The sequence below is a fragment of the Aureobasidium namibiae genome, assembly GCF_000721765.1.
Source record: "Aureobasidium namibiae CBS 147.97 unplaced genomic scaffold scaffold_8, whole genome shotgun sequence".
NCBI classification, from domain to species: Eukaryota; Fungi; Ascomycota; class Dothideomycetes; order Dothideales; family Saccotheciaceae; genus Aureobasidium; species Aureobasidium namibiae.
The window spans coordinates 81,366-106,717 of record NW_013581201.1 but is presented as its reverse complement, the minus strand read 5'-3'; the positions used below and the strand labels follow the sequence as shown (position 1 = coordinate 106,717).

At 50.0% G+C, this 25,352-nt stretch overlaps 11 protein-coding genes across 11 annotated transcripts; 9 read left to right on the top strand and 2 right to left on the bottom strand.

Annotated features, from left to right (window-relative positions):
• Window positions 1-316: 316 nt before the first annotated feature.
• M436DRAFT_81595 (uncharacterized protein) lies at window positions 317-896 on the top strand (the record flags this gene model as incomplete). The annotated part of the gene is made up of 3 exons (XM_013572288.1): window positions 317-336; window positions 383-482; window positions 537-896. 3 exons carry the CDS (start codon window positions 317-319, stop codon window positions 894-896), a joined length of 480 nt encoding a protein of 159 aa, XP_013427742.1.
• A 971-nt stretch (window positions 897-1,867) lies between these two features.
• M436DRAFT_63524 (uncharacterized protein) lies at window positions 1,868-2,377 on the top strand (the record flags this gene model as incomplete). The annotated part of the gene is made up of 3 exons (XM_013572156.1): window positions 1,868-1,887; window positions 1,941-2,067; window positions 2,117-2,377. 3 exons carry the CDS (start codon window positions 1,868-1,870, stop codon window positions 2,375-2,377), a joined length of 408 nt encoding a protein of 135 aa, XP_013427610.1.
• A 781-nt stretch (window positions 2,378-3,158) lies between these two features.
• Window positions 3,159-3,663, top strand: M436DRAFT_81593 (uncharacterized protein; the record flags this gene model as incomplete). Its single annotated transcript, XM_013572287.1, has 2 exons — window positions 3,159-3,350; window positions 3,403-3,663. The coding sequence occupies 2 exons, from the start codon at window positions 3,159-3,161 to the stop codon at window positions 3,661-3,663; spliced, it is 453 nt and encodes a 150-aa protein (XP_013427741.1).
• A 559-nt stretch (window positions 3,664-4,222) lies between these two features.
• On the top strand, window positions 4,223-5,132 carry M436DRAFT_46017 (ketopantoate hydroxymethyltransferase; the record flags this gene model as incomplete). The annotated part of the gene is made up of 2 exons (XM_013571961.1): window positions 4,223-4,438; window positions 4,503-5,132. 2 exons carry the CDS (start codon window positions 4,223-4,225, stop codon window positions 5,130-5,132), a joined length of 846 nt encoding a protein of 281 aa, XP_013427415.1.
• Window positions 5,133-5,346: 214 nt separating this feature from the next.
• On the bottom strand, window positions 5,347-5,815 carry M436DRAFT_13342 (ubiquitin-like protein; the record flags this gene model as incomplete). Its single annotated transcript, XM_013571898.2, has 2 exons — window positions 5,347-5,612; window positions 5,716-5,815. Coding segments are annotated over 2 exons (366 nt in total), but the record flags the coding sequence as incomplete, so codon positions are not given.
• Window positions 5,816-10,618: 4,803 nt separating this feature from the next.
• Window positions 10,619-11,766, top strand: M436DRAFT_63520 (P-loop containing nucleoside triphosphate hydrolase protein; the record flags this gene model as incomplete). Its single annotated transcript, XM_013572155.1, has 6 exons — window positions 10,619-10,672; window positions 10,724-10,865; window positions 10,918-11,040; window positions 11,097-11,321; window positions 11,370-11,455; window positions 11,509-11,766. 6 exons carry the CDS (start codon window positions 10,619-10,621, stop codon window positions 11,764-11,766), a joined length of 888 nt encoding a protein of 295 aa, XP_013427609.1.
• A 490-nt stretch (window positions 11,767-12,256) lies between these two features.
• On the top strand, window positions 12,257-14,283 carry M436DRAFT_63519 (uncharacterized protein; the record flags this gene model as incomplete). The annotated part of the gene is made up of 5 exons (XM_013572154.1): window positions 12,257-12,416; window positions 12,466-12,477; window positions 12,520-12,572; window positions 12,721-12,984; window positions 13,042-14,283. 5 exons carry the CDS (start codon window positions 12,257-12,259, stop codon window positions 14,281-14,283), a joined length of 1,731 nt encoding a protein of 576 aa, XP_013427608.1.
• Window positions 14,284-14,720: 437 nt separating this feature from the next.
• On the top strand, window positions 14,721-16,634 carry M436DRAFT_63518 (uncharacterized protein; the record flags this gene model as incomplete). Its single annotated transcript, XM_013572153.1, has 2 exons — window positions 14,721-16,425; window positions 16,456-16,634. The coding sequence occupies 2 exons, from the start codon at window positions 14,721-14,723 to the stop codon at window positions 16,632-16,634; spliced, it is 1,884 nt and encodes a 627-aa protein (XP_013427607.1).
• Window positions 16,635-18,654: 2,020 nt separating this feature from the next.
• M436DRAFT_63517 (uncharacterized protein) lies at window positions 18,655-19,158 on the top strand (the record flags this gene model as incomplete). Its single annotated transcript, XM_013572152.1, has 1 exon — window positions 18,655-19,158. One exon carries the CDS (start codon window positions 18,655-18,657, stop codon window positions 19,156-19,158), a length of 504 nt encoding a protein of 167 aa, XP_013427606.1.
• A 2,221-nt stretch (window positions 19,159-21,379) lies between these two features.
• On the top strand, window positions 21,380-21,751 carry M436DRAFT_81585 (uncharacterized protein; the record flags this gene model as incomplete). Its single annotated transcript, XM_013572286.1, has 1 exon — window positions 21,380-21,751. The coding sequence occupies one exon, from the start codon at window positions 21,380-21,382 to the stop codon at window positions 21,749-21,751; it is 372 nt and encodes a 123-aa protein (XP_013427740.1).
• Window positions 21,752-22,168: 417 nt separating this feature from the next.
• M436DRAFT_72535 (uncharacterized protein) lies at window positions 22,169-23,546 on the bottom strand (the record flags this gene model as incomplete). Its single annotated transcript, XM_013572224.1, has 3 exons — window positions 22,169-22,420; window positions 22,478-23,188; window positions 23,250-23,546. The coding sequence occupies 3 exons, from the start codon at window positions 23,544-23,546 to the stop codon at window positions 22,169-22,171; spliced, it is 1,260 nt and encodes a 419-aa protein (XP_013427678.1).
• Window positions 23,547-25,352: the final 1,806 nt, after the last annotated feature.

Below are 25,352 nucleotides of genomic sequence, written 5' to 3'. Positions count from 1 at the left end.
ATCAATCAAATATAGAGTCAGTTTGTACGAATGAAAATCGGACTGAGAAGCGGTGACGAACCATTTCCACAGCTCTTTCGACGGAGCTTCCTCGCTTGCTGAGATCTTACCAACGGATGAAAGACTTCTACAGTATCATGACACATGTTTGTATAGAACAGCTGCATATCATGATCATGAATGACCTTTCTTGCAAAGGAACCAAACCCTCAAACTTGTTTATGAGAAATCTGAGATACAAATACAACACTCTTCTGCCTGACACTCATATCCATATTCAATCTAGCAAAACCCACTGCTCTATGATCTCTACGCCATGTCTGATCTACAATTCGTGTTCGTGCAACCAATTCAGGATGTTATCCGCCCTAACCATTTCCAGCATCGACAGCATCGACGAATCGCATGCCTCTGCTTCTGGCACCTCATCCGAGCAGCACTTGATGACCCAGAAAGCTTCCCTCGAAGGACGCATGAGACAGGTAATTCCAGCTCGACCGTATACATCTCTTTCCAAGCTAAAGCAACCTCTACAGATCTGCGAATACATCCAAACCAAGAGATCCTACATCGACTTCCTCAGTGACTACGCTGCCCTGCGCGTTGAGGAGCACAAAGATCTCGACAGACTAATCAAAGACTATCAACTCTACTCGCCAAACCTCGATGGCTCGATTCAAGAGATTCTGGAAAGAGTTGCAGACACGACTGAAAACGGCAATGTGTTTCTTACTCATTTGGCCAAGCGTGAAAAAGATGAAGTCTCGATGCTCATCTCTCAGGTCAAAGAGGTGTATACGCAGTGGTTGCCATTGATGCTTGAGAAGTTGAAGGAAAAATGTCAGAAGTCTAAGTCTGGAAAGTCGAAGTTGGGCAAAGAGGACACCAAGGTCTAGCCACGAGAACGATGCTCAGGACGAGGGCTAGAGAATTACGAGCAGACGTGGATGACAGCAAAATGAGTTTGATGGACTGAGATGTGGAAGAGAAGACAATAGAGGAGAGCGATGTTATCTGAACATGCTAGGAGAGCGATTTTATCTGAACATGCTATGCTACCAGCAATACAGCACACTTATATCTCTGTGCTGAGATATGTTCCATCTGTGATGAGGTGCTTTCGCATACACAGATTGCTGGAACAATCACAGCTAGCGGCTGGATCTAAGATCCTGCGGTGTTTGTCGTGCAAACGCATTTGCTTCCCGCGTCTGGCAACCAAGAGACAAAAGAACGAAAGGCCGAAACGACAAGCAACATGCGTGGTGCAGGCCCCATAAGACTGGCTGTATGCTGCCAGAAGATTACGACTTCTTCTCCAGAGTCATGAAGCTAGATCCTCGAGAAAGACCTGCAGCTGAAGAGCTTCTGCAGGACGAATGGGCCAACGTCTGGATTGGGACGATCACATTTTCTCCTTTGGTGTTCATAGCACGATAACATTCTCTGCTCTTCTGGATAGACTACAAGCAATTTCCTTCTGACTCCACATGTCTTTCCACACTAGATACGGATAGTATAGCAGTTTACATGACAAACGGACCACAGACCGAAGAAGCGCAGTGGAAAATGTGAATCTCAGACGTGAGTGGACCATCACAGGTTTGACCAAAGGCGATTACTCTTTGGCCCAAGTTGTTCTCCACTCGTGACCCTTGCAACCTTCATCTACTCCAGAGAGCTGTATGATCGAACCTGAAGGTTCAGGTGGCTTCCAGAACCACTGTGGGAAGTGAACGAAGCAGTTCAAACAAACAAAGCTTTCACTCTTCGTGCTGCGCAGCTTCCTCTGTCTGCTTCAGCTTTTCCAAGCCAGAGTTTTGTTGCATCTTTCCATCAACAATCATCTAACCATCACCCGCGCATCATGTCTATTTTAAACTCCGCGTATGTTGCAGCACCAATGGATGCGTGAAGCGTTTCTCCTAATCAAGATCTAGAGACGACCACCTCTTCGCTATCACTGCTGCTGTCCAGATGAACTACGATCAGGCTGGCGCTGCGGACCCCGGCATGACCCACGAAAAGGCATTCGAAACTGGAAAGAGTGTTGGACTTCTCATTGCCGTAAGCCACTTCTACCCGACAGTCTACTCAGAGCTAATAATCCACGCAGGGAGCTAGTATGGCTGGCCGCAACATGATGGCTGTCAACGAGCATCTCAGAGCCCGTCAGAACGAGGGTGACAGCGTGATGCAGCTGTGCCGCGACTACAAGCTTCGCTCGCCCAGCTTCGATGCACCCATGCTCGAGATCATCGACAGACTCCAGAAATTGCTCGACAAGGACAGCGACTTCCTCAATGCTCAGAACACACTTCACGGAAAGGAGTTCACGGAGGGCAGCGCCAAGTTGGTCGCCATGAAGAAGAAGTAGAAGCAGCAGATCAAGAATGAAGATTTGGCAGATCGAAGTGAGGAAGATCAACTAGGAGATGCAGGGCGAATGTGCTCTGATCATCGGAAGACAACCCTGAGAGTAGTCTGCAGTCTTGAAAAGGAATGAATACACAAATCTACCTCACTCTTATCATGTCGTTGATTCCAAAAGAATGTGGCCATCTGGTAAAACGCACGGGTGAGACAAACAGCCAGGGACATACTTCACTGACGGGTATCTCATGCCTGAGTAAACCCATACAAGTCGCAAAAATGTCTCTTCTTCCACCTACTCAGCCAAAACTCCTGGTCTTTGGCTGAGGGGAATAGCCGGTATTGCTCGCAGCCGGGAATATTAGGTGTAATAAGTCTAATGTTTTGCTGGTTGCAGGTTCGATCCTTGTTGGAGATGGGTGATTCTTTTGCTTTCCGCGTGCATGTGAAGGCAAAGACTTGACTCTCACTCGTGCCGGTTGCCCCGTGAGCACGATCCCACAACTGACTGGAAGTTTGAGCAGGATGGAAAATTGCAAAGCTTGACGCTCACTTTCCACACCGAGAATTGCGAGCTGCTGTTGTTCAGCGTATGACTCGACAACAAACAAAGCTTACCATCCTCACACTTACCACATACCTCATTGTCGTCAGTGCTAACAGACGCCTCGTACCGCGCGACTCTTTTCTCCTTGTTCGCCAACTGTATCCAACCCTTCTAGCATTGTCCAAAGGGTAAGTTTTGACGACACCATTACACCCCAGTGCGCTGACCAGGTGCAGACATGGAGGAGATCCAGCCCATCTTGAAAAAGGCAACAGAATCCATCACCAAACTCCAGAAAAGCCACAGAGCCAGCAAGCGCTGCCTTGAGGCCACCGAGAGAGCACTCGCAAGGATTGGCAAGAAAATGGGGTCGACCATCAACAACATCGACAAGACAGGCCAAGATGCTGTTCACAACTCAATCATGCTAGTACGCGCTGCCATGTTACAACTTACAATGCTCAGACTGACAGTTTTGATAGCTCAGAGAGCAAATCGAACAGCGCAATCACGACATCCTTGGAGCCGAAGAGTGCAAGAAGCAGCAGCTGAAGAACTACCGACTCTACCACAAAGCGCTCAGGTCGGTGGAAGAACTTATATCGGGCGAGATCGATCAGTGTGTTGGCTCAATCTACTGTGATGGACACGATTGGCTCACTGAGAGCATCGCTCGCTGGGAGGAGGAGAACAAGAAGGCTGAGGGTAAGATCCGCAAGCTCGAGTGGCAGCTGAGAAGTTGAGCTTCGTTCCACGGTTCTAGCGAGTATTGAGCAGAAGAAGATACAAGAGAAGGAGATCAAGCGGAGTTGATTACCGGCAACGCCTCGGCTGGTGGGGGAACTCCAGGGCACGAGCCTCGGCCAGAGCGAGGTTGGGCGATCTGTTGACTGCGTGGGGCCAGAGAAAAAGATGCGCCTGGCGGTCATGTTCTCACGGCCTCGCATGAATATTCCAGTATGCCAATTAGAAATCAAAAAGGGATGACTCTGAAGCAGAGATGAGGAAGAATCAGACCATTCGCAGACTTCATCTTCTTTTCTTCGTCCTGATCGTGTAGCGCTTGTCGACTTGCTTCTCCCGTACCTCGCCGTCGCTGCTTCCAACGACAATACCAACGGCCTCACCATGTCTATCGCAGGCAGCGTGCTTCGCGCCATGCGACCGGCCGCTCGTCCAGCTTTGCGCCCGGCAGCTCCGGTAAGACTGCTTCAACCTGTCCAATGTATCCGTCATTCGTCGCATTCTCCTCTCGGCAGCTCGTCGTCGCCCGCACGCAAAAAGGTCACGCTACCAACGATCATGTCGCTGTACCGCAAGAACGAACCCATCACCGTCATTACCGCCCACGACTTTCCCTCGGCACATGTAGCCGACCAGGCTGGCATTGATATCGTTCTTGTCGGCGACTCTTTGGCTATGGTTGCTCTGGGTATGGACGACACCAGCGAAGTTCTCATGGAGGAGATGCTCTTGCACTGCCGCAGTGTTGCCAGGGGTGCCAAATCCGCCTTCCTCGTATGTGATCACTCTCTCCCTGCTCCCTCCACTCCTTGTATTGCATTGGCTAACAATCAACCAGGTCGGCGACCTCCCAATGGGCACCTACGAAATCTCCCCGGACCAAGCCCTCCAATCCGCAATCACCATGATCAAGACCGGCCGCGTCCACGCCATAAAACTCGAAGGCGGCGCCGAAATGGCTCCTACGATCAAGAAAATCACCTCCGCCGGCATCCCCGTCCTCGCCCATGTGGGTCTTACACCTCAACGCCAAAACTCTCTCGGTGGCTTCAGAGTCCAAGGGAAGACTACAGCAAGTGCGCTAAAATTGCTACAAGACGCCAGAGCGGTGCAAGAGGCAGGTGCATTTGCGACGGTAGTAGAAGCTGTACCCGCCGAGATTGCAACTCTGGTGACGAAAAAGTTGAGGATTCCTACTATTGGCATTGGGGCTGGAAATGGCTGTTCAGGACAAGTGCTTGTGCAAGTGGATATGCTGGGCAACTTCCCTCCCGGGCGCTTCTTGCCCAAGTTTGTCAAGAAGTACGGAGACGTGTGGGGTGAGTCGTCGAGGGCGATCCAGCAATATAAAGAGGAGGTTAAGACGAGGGCATACCCTGCTGTTGAGCATACGTACGCTATGCCTCAGGCGGAGCTTGCTGAGTTTGAGAAGTTGATGGCTGAGGATAAGGAAGAGACGAGTGTGTAGAATTTCCTTTTGGTTGTTTTGTCTTGTTCGCGGTTATACCCTCATCGGCGATGTACACTCAGTAGAGTCTAGTCATATAAATCATGTGCCTCAGAGCGCCTTTTACATCTGATGTCTATCATTTCCTTGCCTGGAACTTCGCTCGCTGCGTATATCTTGCTCCTCCCATCCCCACACTGAATCTCTCCTTTCTTCTCCTCCTTTCCCTCTTCCCTCAACCAAAACTCTGCGCCAAACAATACGTAACCACCAACTCCTCACCCGTCCGAAAGCACCTCCAAAGATTGCCCACCCCTTCATCCAATCCCGGCGCAAACACCTGATTCACATAGCAAAACACACTTTCATGATTCTGTAGCTGCAACTTCTTGCGCAGGAATTTGATAATGGCATCGAAGTGCAACGATGAAGACATTTTGTATTTCTGTATGTTGCGGGGAAGAGGTGGAGTCGAGGGACCGGGGCGGAAGTGGAGGAGAACTGTTTTGGAGTTAGTATCTTGAGTTGATGGAGAATGGGGGGTGAGAGAGGCGATAGATTGTAGTGAATGAGAGGTTGGAGGAGGGAAAGCAGGTGGTGATACTTTTGTCCTGTTCCAAGAGTCCAGCTTTTGCGAGTGCGGTATGAGCATCGCGGGGTAGATGATCCAGAACCACTGATGCCGCCATAGTCATGGGCATATCTGTTTGTAGTGACTCTGAAGATGCTAGTGTGGCTTCTGCTTCTGCTTCTGTGCCTGATCCTGTTGATGTGTCTGCGATGGCATCTGGCGGTTGTGGTGATGAAGACATGGTTGCGTGTGTGTTTGTTCTGGGTTGTGGCTGCTGTAAGAGAGCTTCTGGCGACCAGATGTCCTGTTCCTGAGATCGAGTTGTATATCTGGTTTACTCCTCGTGCCGAGATGAAATCGTGTTAGGGGTGGTATGGTGTTGTCATTTGCGTGCAAGCGTGGGGAAGAAGTGCGGTGGAGGTTGTAGTCGACAGGCTTCAGGCAGCAGATCTGATACGCATTGGAGTCATACAAGCCATCAAACCATTCGCATATGTCAGAAAACGTTGGCCTTTAACGATGTGTGTGTTACACAACGGGAATAGTCATTGTTCGTCAAGTAAAAGTACATCGACTTGCTCGAGATATCATATCCGACTTCATGTCATACAAGGACGCTAAGAACAGCGCGGGTCATGATTCGACGTCGCGGTACTTTCTTCTCAGCAGGTGGAATTTGGGTAATCCACAGGGAGCGAGTGGTAGGGTCACAGCCAGTGCAACGTGGGATTCACACAGGGCACGAATCAAGTGATACTTCGAACAAGGACAATGATTGTGAAATGAATTGCAATTTTTATTCTAGTCAAAAGACTGGTTAATGATGTTTTTGTACAAGTCTTGAGCCACCTCTATCTGATCGGACTTCCAAAGATATCCTTCTTGATCGGTGGAGTTTGATTGGACCCTCCGAGCAGCGCAAGTCCCACCGTCTTCCTCGCTGGTGTGCCTGGTACAGACATATGTCCTGGAGTCTCAGGTCTCCACTCACCAGTGTCCCTCTCTGTTTTGTAGACTGATGGCGGCTTGAAGTTTGTTTCTCTGCCGCGGTCGAAGATATCATCGAGCATGCTTTCGATGATCCCAGCGTCCATGAACTCTTGGTATTTGCGCCAGAGCTTGAGTGCTGTGAGGGCATCCTCAACACTGTCGTGGCCTTTGTCGGTGTTTTGCTGAATCTCTTCTCGGAGTAAGTACCAAGCCAAGAAGCGTAGGGAAAGACGGCGTTGACTGCGGAGGCGATGTGAAAAGAGATCGACCGTGTCAACGACTTGCGCTCTAGGAACATGGATATTGATGATGCGGAAGTCTTTGGGTAAGCCGTGGCCGACAAACACGACTCCCAGATTGAGCAGTAGCCAAAGCTTTTTGTAGGCCACCTTGAGGTTGACCAGGTTATGTTTGCTGACAGCGCGGTCGAGATCACCAGGGCTGATGCCTGAGTACGCGGTCAGATAATCGACTACGGGCTCAGAACAGGCAATGTAGTCATCAATAAACGGTAGACCCTCGTAGGGGCCTGCACCACGCAACACCGATACACGTGCGAGACCAAGTCGAGGAGGGCGTACTGTCTCTCGCGTACCATCGGCTTTGATGTCAATTTCTGCTTTGGATAGGGCGACGAACTCGGCGTCAATTGCACATGGCATGCCAGCACGAGGAAGCTCTGTTGTAGGATTGAGGTTGCGCAGTACCGTTGGATCAGGTGATTTGTGCGGTCCTCTTGGTAGATAATAGAGCAAAGATGGGTCGAGGTTCTCTTTCCAAGAGTCGTCAATAACGTGAGATGCTGATTTAGCTTGGTAGGTAAGAATGGAGGGTAGTTTCCAATTCATGTCGAATCGCAGAGCTTCTTCAGAAGTGGTAGATCTAACGAGGAAATCGTTGAATAGATGCCATTGGTCTTGATCGGCAGGATCCGGCGAGGACGGCGCAACATTGATCAGCGACACCAGATGAGACTTTTGATTGTCTGCACTATTGATGTCAATAACCATACCAACAAGCTCATACACCATAATGTCGTAGAAACCGCGCTGCAAGTGGTATTTGAGGTCGGAGCCTTCGTAGCAAAAGAATTGCCCATTCTGGACTACGACGCCGATTTCCTGAGGCAGCCACCCAGGTGTTGACCACAACTGTTTGTGATCTGGCGAGTGAATGGCGGTATTGACCATCAAAACTTTGGGAATGCTCTGGATAGTCTTGCGGGTGCTGAGCTGCTGGTATCGCTTGCATCGGTCACACCAGCCTCGAGTCTGGTCCTGACGTTCAACACTAGCTTTGAGGACTTGGGAGAAAGCTGGCCTTGGTGGGGCCATGCGTGGGTGGTGTTTCAATGGTTTCGGAGGGTAGACCAGATCGTGAACAAGAGTCTCGCCCGGTTTGAGCATTTCGTTAGCGCAATGCCCGCATCTTATTGCTAGCAAGGCGCCTGTCATCAAAGACTGCTCCATATGTCTATTATGAGGAGGCAACTGTCTGAAGCCATCGCAGAATGTCTTGAGCAGAAATCTGTTTGCTGCTTGTATCGTGACGGAGAGTGGATTGTTTGCGGCGGCGAATTGTTCGAGTAAGCCCAAAGTTGACGCATCTGACAAGCTGCTGAAGACCTTGAGGAAGTTACTTGCTTGACAATTCATGCCAGCAGCTTTTTCTAGCATGTCTGTTAAGAAGCCCATCTCACAAAGCAGGCAATTGTCGTAGAGGCAAGACGTGGCCGTGTGATGAAGTGCCAGATTGCGAATCGTCGGTGTAAAGCGTAGAAGCTGTAGGAGAGGATTTGTGTACGAGTTGGCGATGTGAGTCTCCAGTCCAGAGTGCTTCGTTTTGTTGTAGTACCTGCGTCACGTCAGTGGGAAGCCAAAATGATAGCGTAAGAAAACCCACTCAAAGTCGAAATCATCTACACCAAATTTACTATATTTGATCTCGACATTTCGATACATGACTGGGACGTCTCTTCGTGTTGCACCAGCAAGGGCCAGATCGCCTAGTGCTTCGAGCGCATCTGACATCCGCCTTGGGCCTTCGTGACCTTGTGAATCATCCTTCTGTCGTTCACTGAGAAATCGAGGTGCCGAGAGAGTATCTTGCGCTCTCTGAACGGCCCTCGTATCTTCAAACTGATGCCTTCGAGTCTTACGCGGGAAGGATGTATAGCCTCCTATGTCTGATCTTTTCAACGACGCAAGGATGCCAGCGTCAATCTTGCTTGGTGGTGCTCCAACTTCGGACACAAGATGACTGGGCCAGGCGGAAAACAGCATCTCTCTATAGTATGGCATGCCGACCAGGTTCAGAGGTCTACCGACAGTCAGCAAACGGTCTCGAGTGGTCTCGAGCAATACTTACACATCTGGTGACCAGTCTATTGGAGGAGAAGGTGCAACCTGATCCGCAAACTCTGTCGGACTTCCATACTCGGTGAATTGAATCTTGTTTGGAGAGCCCCAAAGATGCATGGCGCATTCGGCATCGGCGAGCACCAAGGCATCTCCTGAAGGTGCTATATCTAAGGATGTGATATGAGTATTGAAGACGTTTGCGTGCCGCATGCTGGGCGCATCTGGATTCATGATGTCAATCGCGTAGATCAATCCACCTTGAGATGCGACCATGCAGGTCGTGGACATCTTAGGGTGCATCCTGACGAAGGCGGCGCCTGGCGGAAATGGTACCGGAGGTAGAGGCATGAGAGTTTTCAAATCAAAGACGTTGGCCAAGTGATCCAGCAAATAACCGTGCTGCGGTCTGGAAGACCATCCGCAAGTGACAAGGACATCTGATCTGGCATCCATGTCGTTGATGAACGCTGAATGGGCTTTCCATGTCCTGGCGACTTTGTAGTTGATGAGATCCAAAAAGTGGACATAACCATCAGCTGTACCAGCACAAATGTATTGTCCACCACGCTTCATCATGGTATATGGTGCATCGGCTTTGAGCTGTCGTCTGATTAGTCATGTCTATCAGATACGAGAAATACAAACGTACCGTCGAGGTGATGACACCCTTGTCGACGTCAATTTTGTACATTGTCTCCTGGCATCCAGCAACCAAAACTTCATGGACACCTTTCGAGGTGAATGCCATGCAGCGGAGGTCTTTCATATCATCTTGACTGGGACAATGTTAGACCTTGCTTAAAATGTAATGATTGAAATCTTACTTGAAATGCCATTGCGTGACTCCCTTTCGTGATGCCAGATGAATGCTTTTCGCTGTTATCGAGATGACACCACGATCGCACATAAGCATCTGCTTGACAGGCCCTTCTGCGGGCGCATGGCCTCGGTAGGAAGTATATCTTTGCAGCTCGGGTCCGTAAAATGATGTTATTCGACCCTAGTTTTCTGGGATGAGCGAAACTGGCTTTCCATAGATAACAGAAGAGCATCTTACAAATTCGTTTGCAGCCCATAATAGCTCTTGCATAGAATCAAAAGAAAACGTGCTGATTGGTGTATTCAAGGCATTTGGACTGGGTGGAGGAAGCACAACGCGAACAACCTGAGAGAAAAATGAATATGAAGTCCTTCAAAAATGCAACTGTCTGGAAGATGCAGAGTCGCAATGGAGTTGTTGGGCAACGCCTTACCTCATCCCAATCTGTCTCCATTGTTGCGGGATCGACTCGTTTTATGCAGCATTACTTGCGCAAACAACGACATGTGGGTTAAGAATAATGGAGCCTCCTGCTTCGCATCAACAAAGAGAACAAGCAGAACAAGCGACAATGGTGGTTATCTGCAGCGAACAAGCGGCCTTGCGAAACCGGCGGGACGTGTTGTCTCCTTGGGATTGGGACGCGTCTCGATGCAAGACGCCTCGGGAGAGGGAAGCCGCCGACGCCGAAGATTCCCCATTTGTCATGACGTCTTGCAGCGCTCCTTCTCTCAAGACGATCGTCATTTGATATTGTTTTACAAAAATGCAGAAACGACTATTTTCATGTCTGAGGACATTGCAGCATGAGAACCCGTTGGTGCGTTGACATCGAAGCTGATTTATCGTGGGTTGTTCTAAGTCATAATAGGGATTGCCGAGATCTGGCACGCCGCCGAATCTGAGAGCTCGCATGCAAAGAGGTCTACCTGAGAAGCGACCGATCAAAGATGTCAAGAAAGTCATTGCAGTATCTTCAGCAAAGGGTGGCGTGGGAAAATCAACGATATCCGGTATGCATCCACGCTCGCTGTTGGTTCCCATCCTCTGGCTAACGAGAACCAGTCAACCTTGCTCTTGCATTCGCAAGAAGTGGATTGAGAAGCGGCGTCCTCGATACTGACATTTTTGGACCTTCCATACCTACGTTGCTTGACCTCGAAGGAAACGAGCCACGACTGTCAGCAAGTAAGAACCAATGAGTGACCTCTGGTTGATGTTTGTCCTAACACAAAACCGTGTAGATAACCAGTTGGTTCCGCTCACAAACTATGGACTGAAATCTATGTCCATGGGATATCTTGTGCCGGAAACATCACCAATCACATGGAGAGGTCTTATGGTCATGAAGGCACTTCAACAACTCCTGCATGAGGTTGAATGGGGTGGCCTCGATGTCCTCGTTCTTGATCTACCACCAGGTACCGGTGACGTACAATTGACTATAACGCAACAAGTTGAGCTTGATGGTAAGCCGTAGCATTACCCCACGCCCGGTTGTGACTGACATGTTCCAGGAGCTGTGATCGTATCAACACCACAGGATGTTGCACTCAAGGATGCAGTACGCGGTGTTGAGATGTTCAGAAAGGTCAAAGTGCCGGTACGACATTCGGCGTGCATTCGGCTTCGCATCTCAGCTGACGTTCCATACAGATTCTTGGCATGGTACAGAACATGTCTGCGTTCACTTGTCCTAATTGTTCTACGACACATTCTATCTTTGGCCGTGAAGGCGTTGTCAAGAAGTGTGATGAGATGAACATCAAGCTACTTGCCGATATACCTCTCCATCCAAGTATCTGCGAAGACGCAGATCGTGGAAAGCCAACAGTGGTTGCTGAGCCAGATAGCTTACGTGCGCAGGTGTTCAAGGATTTGGCAGCGGATCTCAGGAAGCAGCTGCAATTCTGATCTTGTACATGACTGTTCACATGACTGTTCCAGCACTGCAGAAGGTTTCAGGTGCTCTCGGAAGGCAAGACTCGACATCTTCCGCCAAGTCAGTTGTATGATCCACCCAATAGAACGAAGCAACAACGTTCGTGTTCTTCGGCTAGCAGAAGCCTGCGTCGTCATATAAATACTGGTATTGGGTGCGACTTTTCGAGTATGTTCTGCTCGCAAGCCCCGCCACAGTCAGCAGGGCTGACTTCCACCAATGGATATAAGCGACCCTCAATCTTATTCGTTCTCAGACTCTACTTCTAAGAGGTAGTCCAAGTTGTCTTTCCGTGTCAGGCTGTGCTGATGAAACTCATCATCAATGATGTACGAATGCGCCCGCACCTTCCTCTTGCTTGCACAACGTCAGGAGTTGGCATGAAGCCTGGACCGCCAGACGCGAACTTTACTTTCTGATCTTTTTTGACCGAAGACAACCTCTGGTTATTCTCAAACAACCATGACTCCGCTATTTCCATTGCTCAAGAGGACACAAGAACAAGGGTCTTTGCTTCTTCTTCTACTCACGGTTACATGGACTCTTCTCTGCTGGCCAGTTCATGCACAGAACAAGATTAATCCTGATGCGAGCCCCTGGGTATTGAACTACACGTCACAAGGTGAGATGACCTGGAAGAACACCAGTTCATATGAACTAACAAAGTGTAGCTGGCCCTGATGGTGTGTTCTTCGCTGAATCAACCCTGTGATGCCCAATAACAGTATCTCCAGGACCGTGGAACGCAGTTGTACAACTTGTGGACTATCCTGAGCAAGTAAGTATGAGATCCAGTCCAGTATCACCGCGACGAAGAGCTGATGTAGCAATACTAGCCTGTTACCTTCTTCCCATCTCTGACACGAAAAACTGTGTTCATACAAGCCAGTGCTTGCGACACGCAGAATTCTGCTTGCCAACTGCAGCGTCCAGACATGTGGACACAAAGTGCCGCCCATTCGCTGTTCAATTGGGTCAACACTTCTATTACAGCCCCGGATTGGGACACGGCGGCAGATCCCCTGAATCTGGAAGGTTCGGGAGTCCTGACCACTGATCGAATCGTTCTGTGGTCAGCAGATTGCTCAGATGGACCATTTTATCTTGATGAGGTTGCTATAACCATAGCTTCAGACTTCAACGTTACGCCGACGAAGTCCGGGATATGGTATACCATGGACGTAGGCTTGGTAAGCCAAATCAGTCTCGAGAAGGGTTGTCTACGAGCCGACTGACTCTGTTTGCAGCTGTCGTTGTGGGCCGGACAAGACACCTTCAATTGGACGACCAGCAATGGTTCGGATGTAGGATATGACCGGTTCCTGAACAGAGCCTATCGAACAGGAAACATCCCGTCGGTCTCTTATGGCCTACACATGGGCTCAGTCTGGCCTCCAATCCCCGGTAGTCTTGTCCTAGGTGGTTACGACCGGTCTCGATGCATCAGTACACCAATAGTCTCGGACCACGATTACCTGCTAGCTGAGCTCAGTCTGGAAGTTGCCTCGGGAGGCTGGCCTTTCCTGAACTCCCCGAAAGTCGATTCTCAGCATCTCTTGCGTAGTGGCAACGCCAGCGACACTTCTCTGACAGTGATGCCAAATCCTGGGGTGCCATACATGTATCTACCGGAGAACACATGCTCGACGATTGCATCGTTCCTTCCAGTGACATTTGACCAGAAGATTGGCTACTACATCTGGAACACGACAGATCCAGCTTTCCAGCACATCATGTCGTCGCCATCGGCGCTGAAGTTCTCGTTCGACACTGGTTCAGGGAATGAGCACATCTCAGTGCCTTTTGCACTCTTGAATCTGACCTTGGACTACCCTCTGACCAACACACCAACGCAATACTTTCCTTGTGTGCCTTATACGCCATCCGATAACTCGCCGTACCATCTTGGACGTGCATTCTTACAAGCAGCATTTCTTGGGCAGAATGGGCAAACACGAAAGACATTCTTGGCACAAGCTCCTGGACCTGGTCTGAAAGCTGAGGCGATCACGAAATTAGCTTCTACCGACACTGGACTGACAGCCATGGCGAATCCGCCATACTGGAATGCGACATGGAGCGATCAGTTGAAAGCGCTTCCAATGAACAACTCACCGAGCCCAGGGGATACGAACGGAACTGGTAAACTGAGCGGAGGGACGATTACAGGAACCGTGATTGGATCGGTCGTGGGTATTGCTGGGCTCTGTGCTATTGCAGTCGTTGTTTGGTCCCGTCGAGGTGGGAGCAAGAAGCAACATACGGTACACTGGGGTGGACACCAGAAAGCGCAAGAGAAGGGTGATTTTCCAGGGGGGCCGGCGGATACAGTCAGCGAGTCTGCTAGCGAGGCCATCCATGAAATGGCGACTGCTGTGACAAAGAGGAGTGGCCATGAGTCGGGATTACCAACAGAGATGGAAGTACCAGCGTATGTCGGAAAATTGGAGGGAAGTGATGTATATCGCAGGAGCCAGGCTTTATCTTGAGATGGATATAAATTCTGTATGCGTAGAAAAGTGGTTGGGAAGTAGATCGAAGTTCACATGTCAAGGTCAGCATGGCGTGCGGCGAACCGGGCTGCTGGAGAGGATGACATGATCAGAATATACTGCTTCACAGGGGCGTGCCCATTGATGGTTTCAGAACACATGTGTATCCATGCGGGTAGAAGAAGAACGAGATGGCTTGACTCGTGAGGATGATTATGAATTGAATTGATGACCATTTGACAGGCGGTGACGCGGGCAACCCCGGACGACCTTCTCAGATTGCCGGGGTCGTCTCGTCTCTTCTCCACGGCCACGCCGTCATAACCAACGCACAATCGCTGCACCTCGTCGCATTGCTTGCCGCCCATTGGTAGCCCACGCCCGAGCAATCAACAACCAGGTACACCCTAGACGGTACCACGGGATTCGACACAATGGCAGGCGGCGATGACGCCCCGGCGAGCCCGCAACCGCAGAGACGCCCTCCTCTAGGTCACCGCCATTCGAGCACCTCTTCACATGTCTCGCAGTCGCCGAGCGACTCGACCACCAAGGGCCACCACAAGTCTGCACACCACAAGCCTCAGCGACATGTCGTCAGCCATCACAACCGCATGGGCTCGCGCAACCCCAGCTTCCATCGTTCTCTGAGCAAGATCAAGATCACCCAGCACGACCAGCGCCAGCACGACGACGACGAGCCTCCCACTCCAAAGCCGAAACAACAGGCCTCGGTTGCCTCCCAGTCCACTCTCGTCCCGCCCAGTCCAGCCCGTCCCAACATGAAGCGCAACAACACATCCGTCCACCTTCCACGCAACCACTCGCATGCCGCTCTCAAGAAGAATCTCTCCAGTGGTCAATTGTCTCGAGTCACTGCTGGAAAGACAACTGTACATGCCCGTACAGCCGCTCAACATCAACGGCCCGATATCCGACGCGCCCATACACAGCCATATAAACGATCCAAAAGTCCAGCACCCAAGCGACCATCCTTCGATGTAGTCGATGACGATGACGACGACGACGATGATGCTGAAGAGATGGAAGGCGTCGATGACCAATGGACAGAGGAGAGCGCTTCAGCTTCGCCCAGTACCACTCGCGACAACACGGCAAGCAACACTCGCCAGAATTCGGTCGTCCTGGATCCCAGACTAAACCCTTACGCTCGCCAGATCGCTGAAGAAGAAGAAGCTGCCAATGATTCGTCAGGCAGCGACACCGTCGGCTCGCCGAGTCCGCCCAAGTCAACCAAACCTCCCGTCACCCTAAGTATCCGCACAAAGGACTTTGCTGCTCCTCCACCTGGTCCTACCTCTGCACCACTACAACTCCAAGAGCAGCAACAACCGCCAACCTCATCATACAATCCTCAAGTAGCTCAGCAGCACATGCCCGATGCTGATGCCATCGCTCGTCGCCTGCTCGAAACAAATCCAGCCTTGAACGCTGCACCTCCAAGAGTCTCGTCCGTCTCAGCTATAGCAAACCCGGGTCTCGGCGATCCGAAGAGCGTGTCGACTCCGGCTGCTGGCTTGTCGGTCACAAATGGTTCAAACACGCCACTTGTGTCGCGCTTCATCTCCAACGATGGCACCGACAGCAAAGATGGGACGCCAGCCGATCAGTCGGGCTTCATCCAGGGTGCTAGAGGCCACAATCGCACCGCGTCACAAGCCCAGACGCGTAAAGAACAATCGGACCTCTATCGCAATCAATCAACCCCAAACTTCGCCTCGCAAAAGCAGCCACCAACACCGTCAGGCTCGGGTGCAGTCACCCCAGATCCAGCGCTCAATCAGAGCAGGACACAACAGAAATTATGGCTACAACGTGGTCTCTCCAACATCGAAGCCAGTTCGCAGCCCCATCTTCCTGGTCTGCTGCCCACAGGCCGTGCCCAAGCCATGCGCACCCCGCACGCCGGCAAGCAATTTGAGTTTGTCGACAAAGAATGGGCCGTCGTACGTCGCTTCCAAAACCCTCTTGATGCTGGGCTCGAACGATTGCGCAAAATGAATGGTGGCTCTTTACCTGGGAAACCGAGCAAGCCGAAAGCAAATGCCGCACAATCACATACCAATGGCGGTGTCAATGGCCATCGTAGGGGACCTTCCAATGCCGGCTCCATCGCTAGTAAGAAGAGTGATGCTACTGTTGTTGCAGGCCCTGAGCGACCAACAGTGGGCAGGAAGTCTCGAGTTAGCTTTCACATGGGCGAGGGTGATGGCGACAACGACGATGATGAGCACGATGATCACAACACACGACCTGACAGAGAATCTCCCGCAGACATTGCTCGCAGATTATGGGAGTCGCCTGTAGGGATACAAGTAGAGGCGTAGAAACGACTCTACAGCCCGTAATCCCTCGGACACCTTCATTGTTGCTTCATACCTATTCTATCTTTCGTTTCCGGTCTATTTTGACATTTTTCTCTCATTTCAGTGTTTTCAAGCTTCCGGTTCTATATGGTGGGTCGTGGGTGATATGGTATACATGCATCTGGCGCGGCGTTTGACGGGTCTTCTTTCTACTATCCTCACCCGTCTATTTTCTCGGTGCGAGCGTCAATTCAACAGTTCTTTCCATCGAAGCAGCAAACAATTTTTATATGGTGCACATAAAGAAGAAGGTCAATTGGCTGGATTGCGCAGCACACGCGGAAATGTGTGGTGTTCTTGGCAGCCACAGGCAATAAAAAACCGTTTCCAAGACTCTAGAAAAGCCGCCCTGTCGTCTTCGCGTGGAGATGCGGCAAAAAGGTTGGTTGAGTGGGAGCCGTCGACGGCTATAGTGGAAAAGCTTCCAGACCTTTGATCCAAGCCATCACAGGTACAACCCGACAGCGATTGGATGTCTGATTTCCACCGACTTGGGTTTCTGTGCAAAGTTATCGGTCGAAGCCGCCGTACAAACCTTCAGTCTCGGCATTTTCATGTCTCATGGCAACGAAGAATGAGATTTCTCAATCTCTGGGTCTTCTGCCTATCGTCACGATACTGGTTGATGATATGATAACTACCCATCTGTGACAATGACGATGGCAGTGTATAAGGCCAACTGACAGTGCAAGCGACAACTCAAAACGAACAAGAAAGGCCGTTGACCGGGTGTTCTGTGGTTAGGTTGCCTTTTGTGTCGTTGTTCGCTTCTTCTTACGCCTTTCTCTGACGTCGGTAGAACCAGCAACCAACCGAAAACCTGCCAGTACTAGGTTTTTGCCCTTCGAGACCTGGCGGATACCGTGGTGTGGAGTAAAGCACGCGAAAGCACTATTGACTGTAGACTCTCACACGACTCAGAAAGTCAATGGGCCAAAGGAAGCAGAGGAGCAGAGATGGGTTTTTTGTTGAACCGAAAAGTTTTATTGACAAATGTCTCAGTGAAGCAATTCTCTCGCACACACACCGCTTGGTATGTCTACGATGAAAATTGGTGGTAAGTGGCATAATCTTGAAAGTCAAAATATCGCGGCTAGTCATTATCAATTCCTTCCCACTTGCCGAGGGACGATAATTTGCTTTTGCGCGGTATAAGACAGAAAGAGGGGTATATTCTTCACTTCGAATTTCGCAGTCCGTTGGTGAAATGACAGCTTCTTGCAATTTCCCTCTCAGACGGCGGACAAGATGCATGAACTGTTGATCGCTTCATTTTCGATAGCATGGCCGTTGCTGGTTCCAGCGCCCGTTTTGTGTTGTTTTTCATCCCCACATGTTGTTCTGCATGGGAAACGTCGCGAGGCGAAGGTTGCACAACGACAGACCAAGAGTCGAGCACCAAAGTCTCCGATTTGACACAGGCACAAGCGCCAGGTACCAAAGTCTAATGGTCGCACTGGTTTGATCTAGCGCCCGCCTCGTTGCATTTCTGCATGAAATGAGGTGTGACACTAGACCCAAGAAGGCTGTTTGCGACCAAGCGCATACCGGGAAATGAGATGAGCACGTTCTTTTTGCCCTGCTTATGCTTCCTCCACACGACCAAGTTGGCCTCGTGCCCGCGGCTAAGATTGAGGGCAGTGAGCATCTTGGATAGGTAAGGTGGGAGATCGGGTTGCTGGTATATCTTGTGCGGGGATCCTCCTCGTATCGCGAGCCCTTCCCTTCCCTTTCTCTATCGATACACAGTCATTCCAGCTGCAAGACAGTAACAGTCACTCTTTCCTCTTCGGATCTCAATCTGCCAACTGCGAGCTGAGCTCTGCCATCCACACTCTTTACACCACCACTATCACACACTAGCCAACCTCGAAGGCCTAGCATCAACAACATTCATTGAACCAAGCATTACCGTCATTCACTTGAACACATCTACAATCACCACTCGATAACCCACTATCAAACACATCAGCCAGCCACAATGCAGTTCACCAACATCCTTCTTCCTCTGCTGTTCGCTCTCTCTGGTGCCAATGCCCAGCAATCCTCAGATGTCACCTCGGTTATGACCTACTACACCACCTTCACCGTCAGCCGCGTTGTCGAGACCACCACTTGCACCTCGACCACTACTCCTTCTGCTGAGCCCACCGTCGAGTCCGCTGTCATCGAGACTTCCATCGTCTCTACCTCTGAGGCTCCCGTCCCCACCAGCTCGCCCTCGACTTCCTTCACCACTGAGCTCCTCACCCAGACTGTTCAGATTGCCGCAGCCAGCTCTGCCGCCGCTTCCTCCATGGTTACTGTCTACCCTATTGCCGCTAGCGCCTCTGCCTCCATGGCTCACGGCTCTACCAACGGCACCGGTGTTGCTGTCTCTTCTCCTACTTTGACTCCCTACACTGGCGCTGCCTCTGGCCTAACCGTCCAATTCGGCGCTGCTGCTGTCATTGCCGCCGTTGCTGGTGTAGCTCAATTGCTTTAAGCCACCAAGCCATGCCATCACCTTCACTTCTGCCAACACCACTTTTCGTATCTCTTCTTGGAAATGCCCCGTCATGTCAGGCCTTTTACTAACATTACCCACCACCATTTTTCTGTATAATGTTTTCATCGACCTCTCTTGTACACTGAGGGGTCATTGATTATACTCTTCTTTCTTTTCCTTGTCACTCTCTTTTGTCTTATTCTAACGACTTGTTTCACCACCTTTTCAACACTTTATGAAGAATGACAAAAAGCGAACAGTACGGCGTTCGGAAAACCACATCTTCTTCTTTTTCTCGGCGGAAATACCCCTTTGGTGCTTCGATGATTGCTGTATCTTCTTCTTGTCCTTCATAACTATCTACTTTGATATATTGTTATATCTACATATACCATCATTACACTATACTCAGAATTTCCTCTGTGCAGTCTGTGATCCTTCGACGCTGAGGGTACCCACTCCATAAAAACGTCTTTTCATTTTGCTCCATAGCAAATCCTACGCTCTTTTGCGCGGGAAATTGAGGTATGCAAGGACGTTTGGTCATTCCATCATGGGCCACTGAACAGTTGTGGTTTTTGCGTCATAGGGAGGTTGGATTTTTTTGTTATCGCTCTTCATCCTTTACCGACAGAGGCAATCGTGCATCGCTCATCGATTACTTCAGGGCATCGATTGCTTCAGCTCATCGATTGGCATATCTTTAGATTCCTTCTCGACGTCATCTGATCATCGGGTCAGACGTCAGAGAAGTGCTGTGACACGTTGCTGTGACATGTTGCCATGTTATCCTTGGCCGCCTGAACCGCCGATGATCTGCTCAGGCTGCCCAAGCAAAGCCTTCGCAGGATCGACCCGAATAGAGATCCAGACCAAACGTGTTTGTGGAGGATGAAACCAAGGCCACGAACGCTATGGCTGTCAGAGGTCGCGAGTAGAGTATAAAATTAGGTATGGGAACTAGACACGTGGGATGGTATTTATATTTTGACATGCGGATGCTTGGGTAGATCTGGGGTGCAGGAGTTTGGGGAAAAGGTTTCGCTTTGTTTCAAGAGCAGTGATGTTTCAGGGAGTCGGAAGAGATGATGGTAGCGGGAGTGTTTCGTGATGATTTGGACAGAACCAGGTTGAGCTTGATGTGTAAAGATAGAACTGTCCGCTTCTTGAGACTACTTGAGACTTCTGTCGGAAGACTGGTCTCGTGGAGCGAGTGGGGAGGTTATGATAGCGAGAGGGATTGTTTTATTTTATTGTCCAGTATGGCTTTGTATCGATTGTCAACAAGCATCAAGGCGGAGTCGTGGATATCCATCTATCTGTCAGATGAAAATATCCTGCAATGTTTTCTGAGCAGATGCTTTGATTGGTAGAAGCCAAACAATAACCTATCGGTCGTTAAAGATTGCAGGTAGTACACAAGATAGTTGACTGCGTCAAATTTATGTATGAGTATATAATATCCTATACTGCACTGATATCACTCAGAATGGCGATGGCATCCGACGAAAGTAGTGTTGTGTGGCATACCACATGAATATGCTCTCGTAAAGGTTCTGCGACCGGGTCAGGGTGTCAGAATTCTCGAGCAAGAGATTCCATCATAAACGTCCGCTTTGGTGACTTTATGATATCAGACATCGTCACCTACATCAGAATCAACAAGCGTCTTTTTCCCGCCGTGCGTACCTTTCCCTGCACTTTAACAAGTTCATTGACACGGCTAAACACCAACGAGTCTCAACTATGTGCAAGCGATGTTTTATCCACGAGTAGAGATATGCCACACGCCGCACCAACACTTCGCCCGCGGCACTCTCGAATGGAGGTGCACCCGTAAGCGCCGCGTTGTACAATGATGAAACTGCGGCCATGCAGGATAGCCGCCTGCGATAGTAGCATGAAGACTCGTTAAACGTGAAAATCAAGAAACCATCCTCTGAGCTTTCCAAAGAAGAGATTCATCACCGAATCGATCAGAGAGCTTACAACCCTAATTTCTCACGTTGCAATGCACGTTTTCTCCTCACCACCAGGCCCGAGATCTGTTGCTTCTACATCTGCTGGGTCGGTACAAATCGAAGCACCTTTTCCGGGTCCAGGTCAGACGTCGAAGGTTTCGACAGATTTGTCATCTACAACATCATCAACATCGAGTCCGTAGAGCCTAGCGACCACTCCTTCACCCTCTGCACCAGAATATAGAATCGGAACAGCCATGGAATCGCCCATCACCGAAACTGTGGTTACATTAGATACTACCATCACGCTCCACCACAAAAGCGTGACTAGGACGTCTACAGCCATTGTGATTACAATATCTACCGAGAGCTTGACTGGAACACCAAGCACCAGTGTCCCTACATTCTCAGCACAAGCAACAACAACCACAGTATCAGAGCAACTCACAGAGGCAAAGCAAGACTGGAAGGGCATAGGCATCAAAGCAGGAGTTGGTGCTGCTGTCTTCTGCTCGTCCTCATGGGCGTTGGCGTCTTCCTCTGGCGCTGTCACCGTCGTCGTCGCCGTCGTCGTCGTCGTCGTCGTCGCGAGGTTCGCGGATTGCCTTTATGGACCGCTTTACCCGTGATAGTGCTTCTCGCAGACCGGCATCCTGGAAGTGGTATGATGCTGATAGAGTGCATATCTATGAGCTAGAGGCCGTTGCTACGAGGGTGGAATTGCTGCTGGAAAGTCCAATAGAACTGCCTGGTTCAAAGGGAGAAAGGCAGAGACATCAGACGCACCAGCCAATGAATCATGATAGTCCGCATTAGCTGAAATCTCGAGATGACAACCAAGAAAGTCTGTATCGCATTCTGATCTGATCAACAAGCCAAATGACTCCAGTTTGTGTGTGTTGGATTGTGCTTCATTAATCATATTTACTGAGATTTCCAGTCGGGTGGAGGAACAAAAGTGATAAGGCTGAACAATGAAGTGTGTGGATAGAGTGTGCGAATGGGAAATGTAATGAGGGTATGTGTGGAAGAAAATGATTCGTGAATCAGACGTCCGGCATGGGATGCTCGGCATCCAAAGCATAGACTTCGAAAGGTATACCTCGAAGTACCTTGTTGCCATGGTCGTTGGTCGTGTATAGTTCGGGTTTGAAGCCTTGTACACTGGCCCATGATGTAAACAAGCGTCGCCAGTAGCATGTCGTTGCTGCTGAAGTCAAGTATCGCTCGTGGAAAGTCTTGTAGTTGTTGTCTGCTATCTTCTGGCCTTCGAGATCGTGCTTGGTGTAGTATGTCATCTGCAAAATGAAATTGTTAGTATCCGCTCCATTCGATGTTTGTCAAGTTAGACTTACCTTCTCATCTAGATCTGACCAGTCCTTCTCGACCTCGATAAAATTTTGCTCTGGACCACTGGACTTCATAAGACCGTGGTGGTGCTCCAGGTATTGCAGTTTGTGTACAACAGGCGCACTGTTGCAGAGCTGCAGATACTTCAAGCGTCCTGAGTACGTGTACCCTTCTGTATGTACAGGGTACTTGTACCGACAAAGCTGATCCTGTGTCATACAATGCTGCTTCGTCTGGGCATCATAGATGTCGCAAATTCTGACATCCCCCCAAGCAGTGTCTTTCGCAGCACTGATGAGCTGCTTCCGAACACCTTGATTCAGATTCGCATCGCCTCGCCACACGGCCTTGTTGTATTTATTTTCCCATGGATATGCGAGATTGACTTGCCGTACGTTACGTCGAACTTGACTGTGACTTGGCACGCGTGCTGATGGCCAGGCCCAGTATGCGTAATCAGGGAGAAGCCAGATGTGTCGTTGATGTGCCAGTCTGGTGAGACCCCATACGGTTGTTTTGTTCGAGTTTTTGCCGTGTGCGAATTCGATAGGTCTTTGAGGGTCGTCATCGAGATCTAGTATGAACTCTATGTTGGGTATCGAGCCCGGCGGCGCGGTTATGATAGATTGATGAATCATGTGTAGGAATCCGCTAGTTCTTTCGTGCCATCGTCCCATCCAGCATTTCTTGTTTTGATGGCCTTGGATTATGAAAAGCTGCGAGCTTCGAGTCAGATACATGAACGAAACACATGCCGATTTCTGCTCTGTCACTTACTTCGGAGTCGTATATCAGTACTCGCACCATACACTGGTCATCTTTGATCTCCAACTCTTCCAATCGGATCGGATCTGCCATGCGTGAGGCTACAGCTGAATCAATGTCTCCATAGAAGCCAGGGAATGCTGCATCGCATTGTTGTGACGAGAGGCCGTAATTCAAAGCATCGCGAGGGAACTCATACCGCCAGCCTCCGAGTGATGATGTGTGAACGACGAGCCACCAAGCTCCCGCAAACCCGAAGAAGAGAGCAACAGCAGTTTTGAAGCTCAGGACAGATGCTGACGGCGACATGATTCAATGCCTCTTGCTGAAAAACCTGTGGGAATGGAGAGAGGCCATGACGGAGATGCAAGGCGAGGAATATCCAGTCATCCTCCCCTTTCTCAGCAGGAGTCAGACATGTTCCATCTCATATTTCTTGAGTTAGACTGGTAACTGTTTCCCTAGTTGGAGTCAATGATAACGTTGCAGGCCCTTGGCTCTCCATCTCGTTACCTTGTTTCGTCGACGTTCGCAACAGAATGTACACATATACACGTGCCAAATGTGTTGCCTTCATGACATTCTGTGTCGACAATCTGTCGATAACCTACCGAAAGCATGAATGGGATCAGCTGAGCACTATCATAGCTGAATGATGATTGAGCCCTCTTTTTGAAATCGTATTAATCTTGTGTAGCTAGATGTGACTAGACAAGCGTATATCATAGTGAACTCTGGCTGCTGCATCACTTTTGCCGTTGTGAGTATGATCCTACATTCGGATCGATGCCATTCCAGGAGAAGAGAACGCCTGTACATCTGTATACAACGTTATATGCGAAGAACCTAGCTCCCGTTTCGAAAAGCTGGAGGACGTTGCGACGTCAAGGTCAAGCGGGATAGCTCGGTCATGTTGAAAGGCAGCGTGGTATATCGAAGCTTGAGAAAACAGAAGGGCGACATTGTAACTTATGGCTATGATGAACGCGGCAGCATTCTGGTCACTCAGATACTGTCGCATGTCGGATCATGAAAATGCGATCCATCAATCGAGGAGTCGCAAGACAGGTACGGAGTAGGGCAGCCAAATGGACGTTCGGTGTTCATCCTGCAGGATCGCGAAATCTCGACATGGCTAGCTGACCGACAGCTGAGCTCGGCGGTGGCGACCCCTCGGATGTGCGCCTGCAGAATGAGTGTCATTTCAGGAGGTCGTTTGGAAGCAAGCACGACGATGCAGCGAACAGCTCTGGCACTCGGGAATCTCAATCGAAAATAGACTGCATGTGCGAGTAGAGGACGTGGAAGCCGCGACATGGTCTGAAGCCGACGGCAACATTTCGGAGAGAAAGCTCCAACTTCCTCGCTCCTCAAGCTTTATACAAGACCACGAGTTGCACCCTTCCTATGCAATATTTCCTCCTTGACAATCCAAGACCTGACTTCGATAAACTGAATTCGCTTAGCATCATGGATGGAGGCGTCCTCCGTGGCAGCCTTTCACAGCATCTATAGGTAGTCGTGTGCTCGTTCGTCCATGCCAGCGTCTCATCGGACACTTACAGTCTGGGACGACCGCCAGGTCATTCTGTGTTCCCAGAATCGTGAGCTTTTGCTCTCCGAAGCTACCATACACCTTAAGAAAGAATTTCTTCAGGCGTCTGACGAGGCCTCAGTCCCGGCTCAGTACTTCGTTATCCTCACAAGCCGGAACGAGCAAATCAGCAAATCCCAAACCAGCCACCACAGCAGAATCAAGCAATACTACGATCGATGATCTCACAATGCTAGAAACAAGTTTAAAGATCATGGACCAAGAAGTACACCATCTCCAAGTACACCATCTCCAAGTACACCATCTCCAAGTACACCATCTCCAAGTGCATCGTCAACTCTGTCGCCGAGCACCACCAAAACCAGGTCAGCGGCAACCACTAGTGGAAGGAGCAGCGATTTATCCACAACCAGTACACCTGCATTACCAACAGTAATGTTCACTAAAGCAGCAGAACCCCACTCCGAAGCAAAAGGAGACTGGACAGGTTTGGGTATTGGCGTCGGTTTCGGTATTACAGTGCCTTTGCTTGCTCTAGCACTCATTGGGCCAATGCTTTG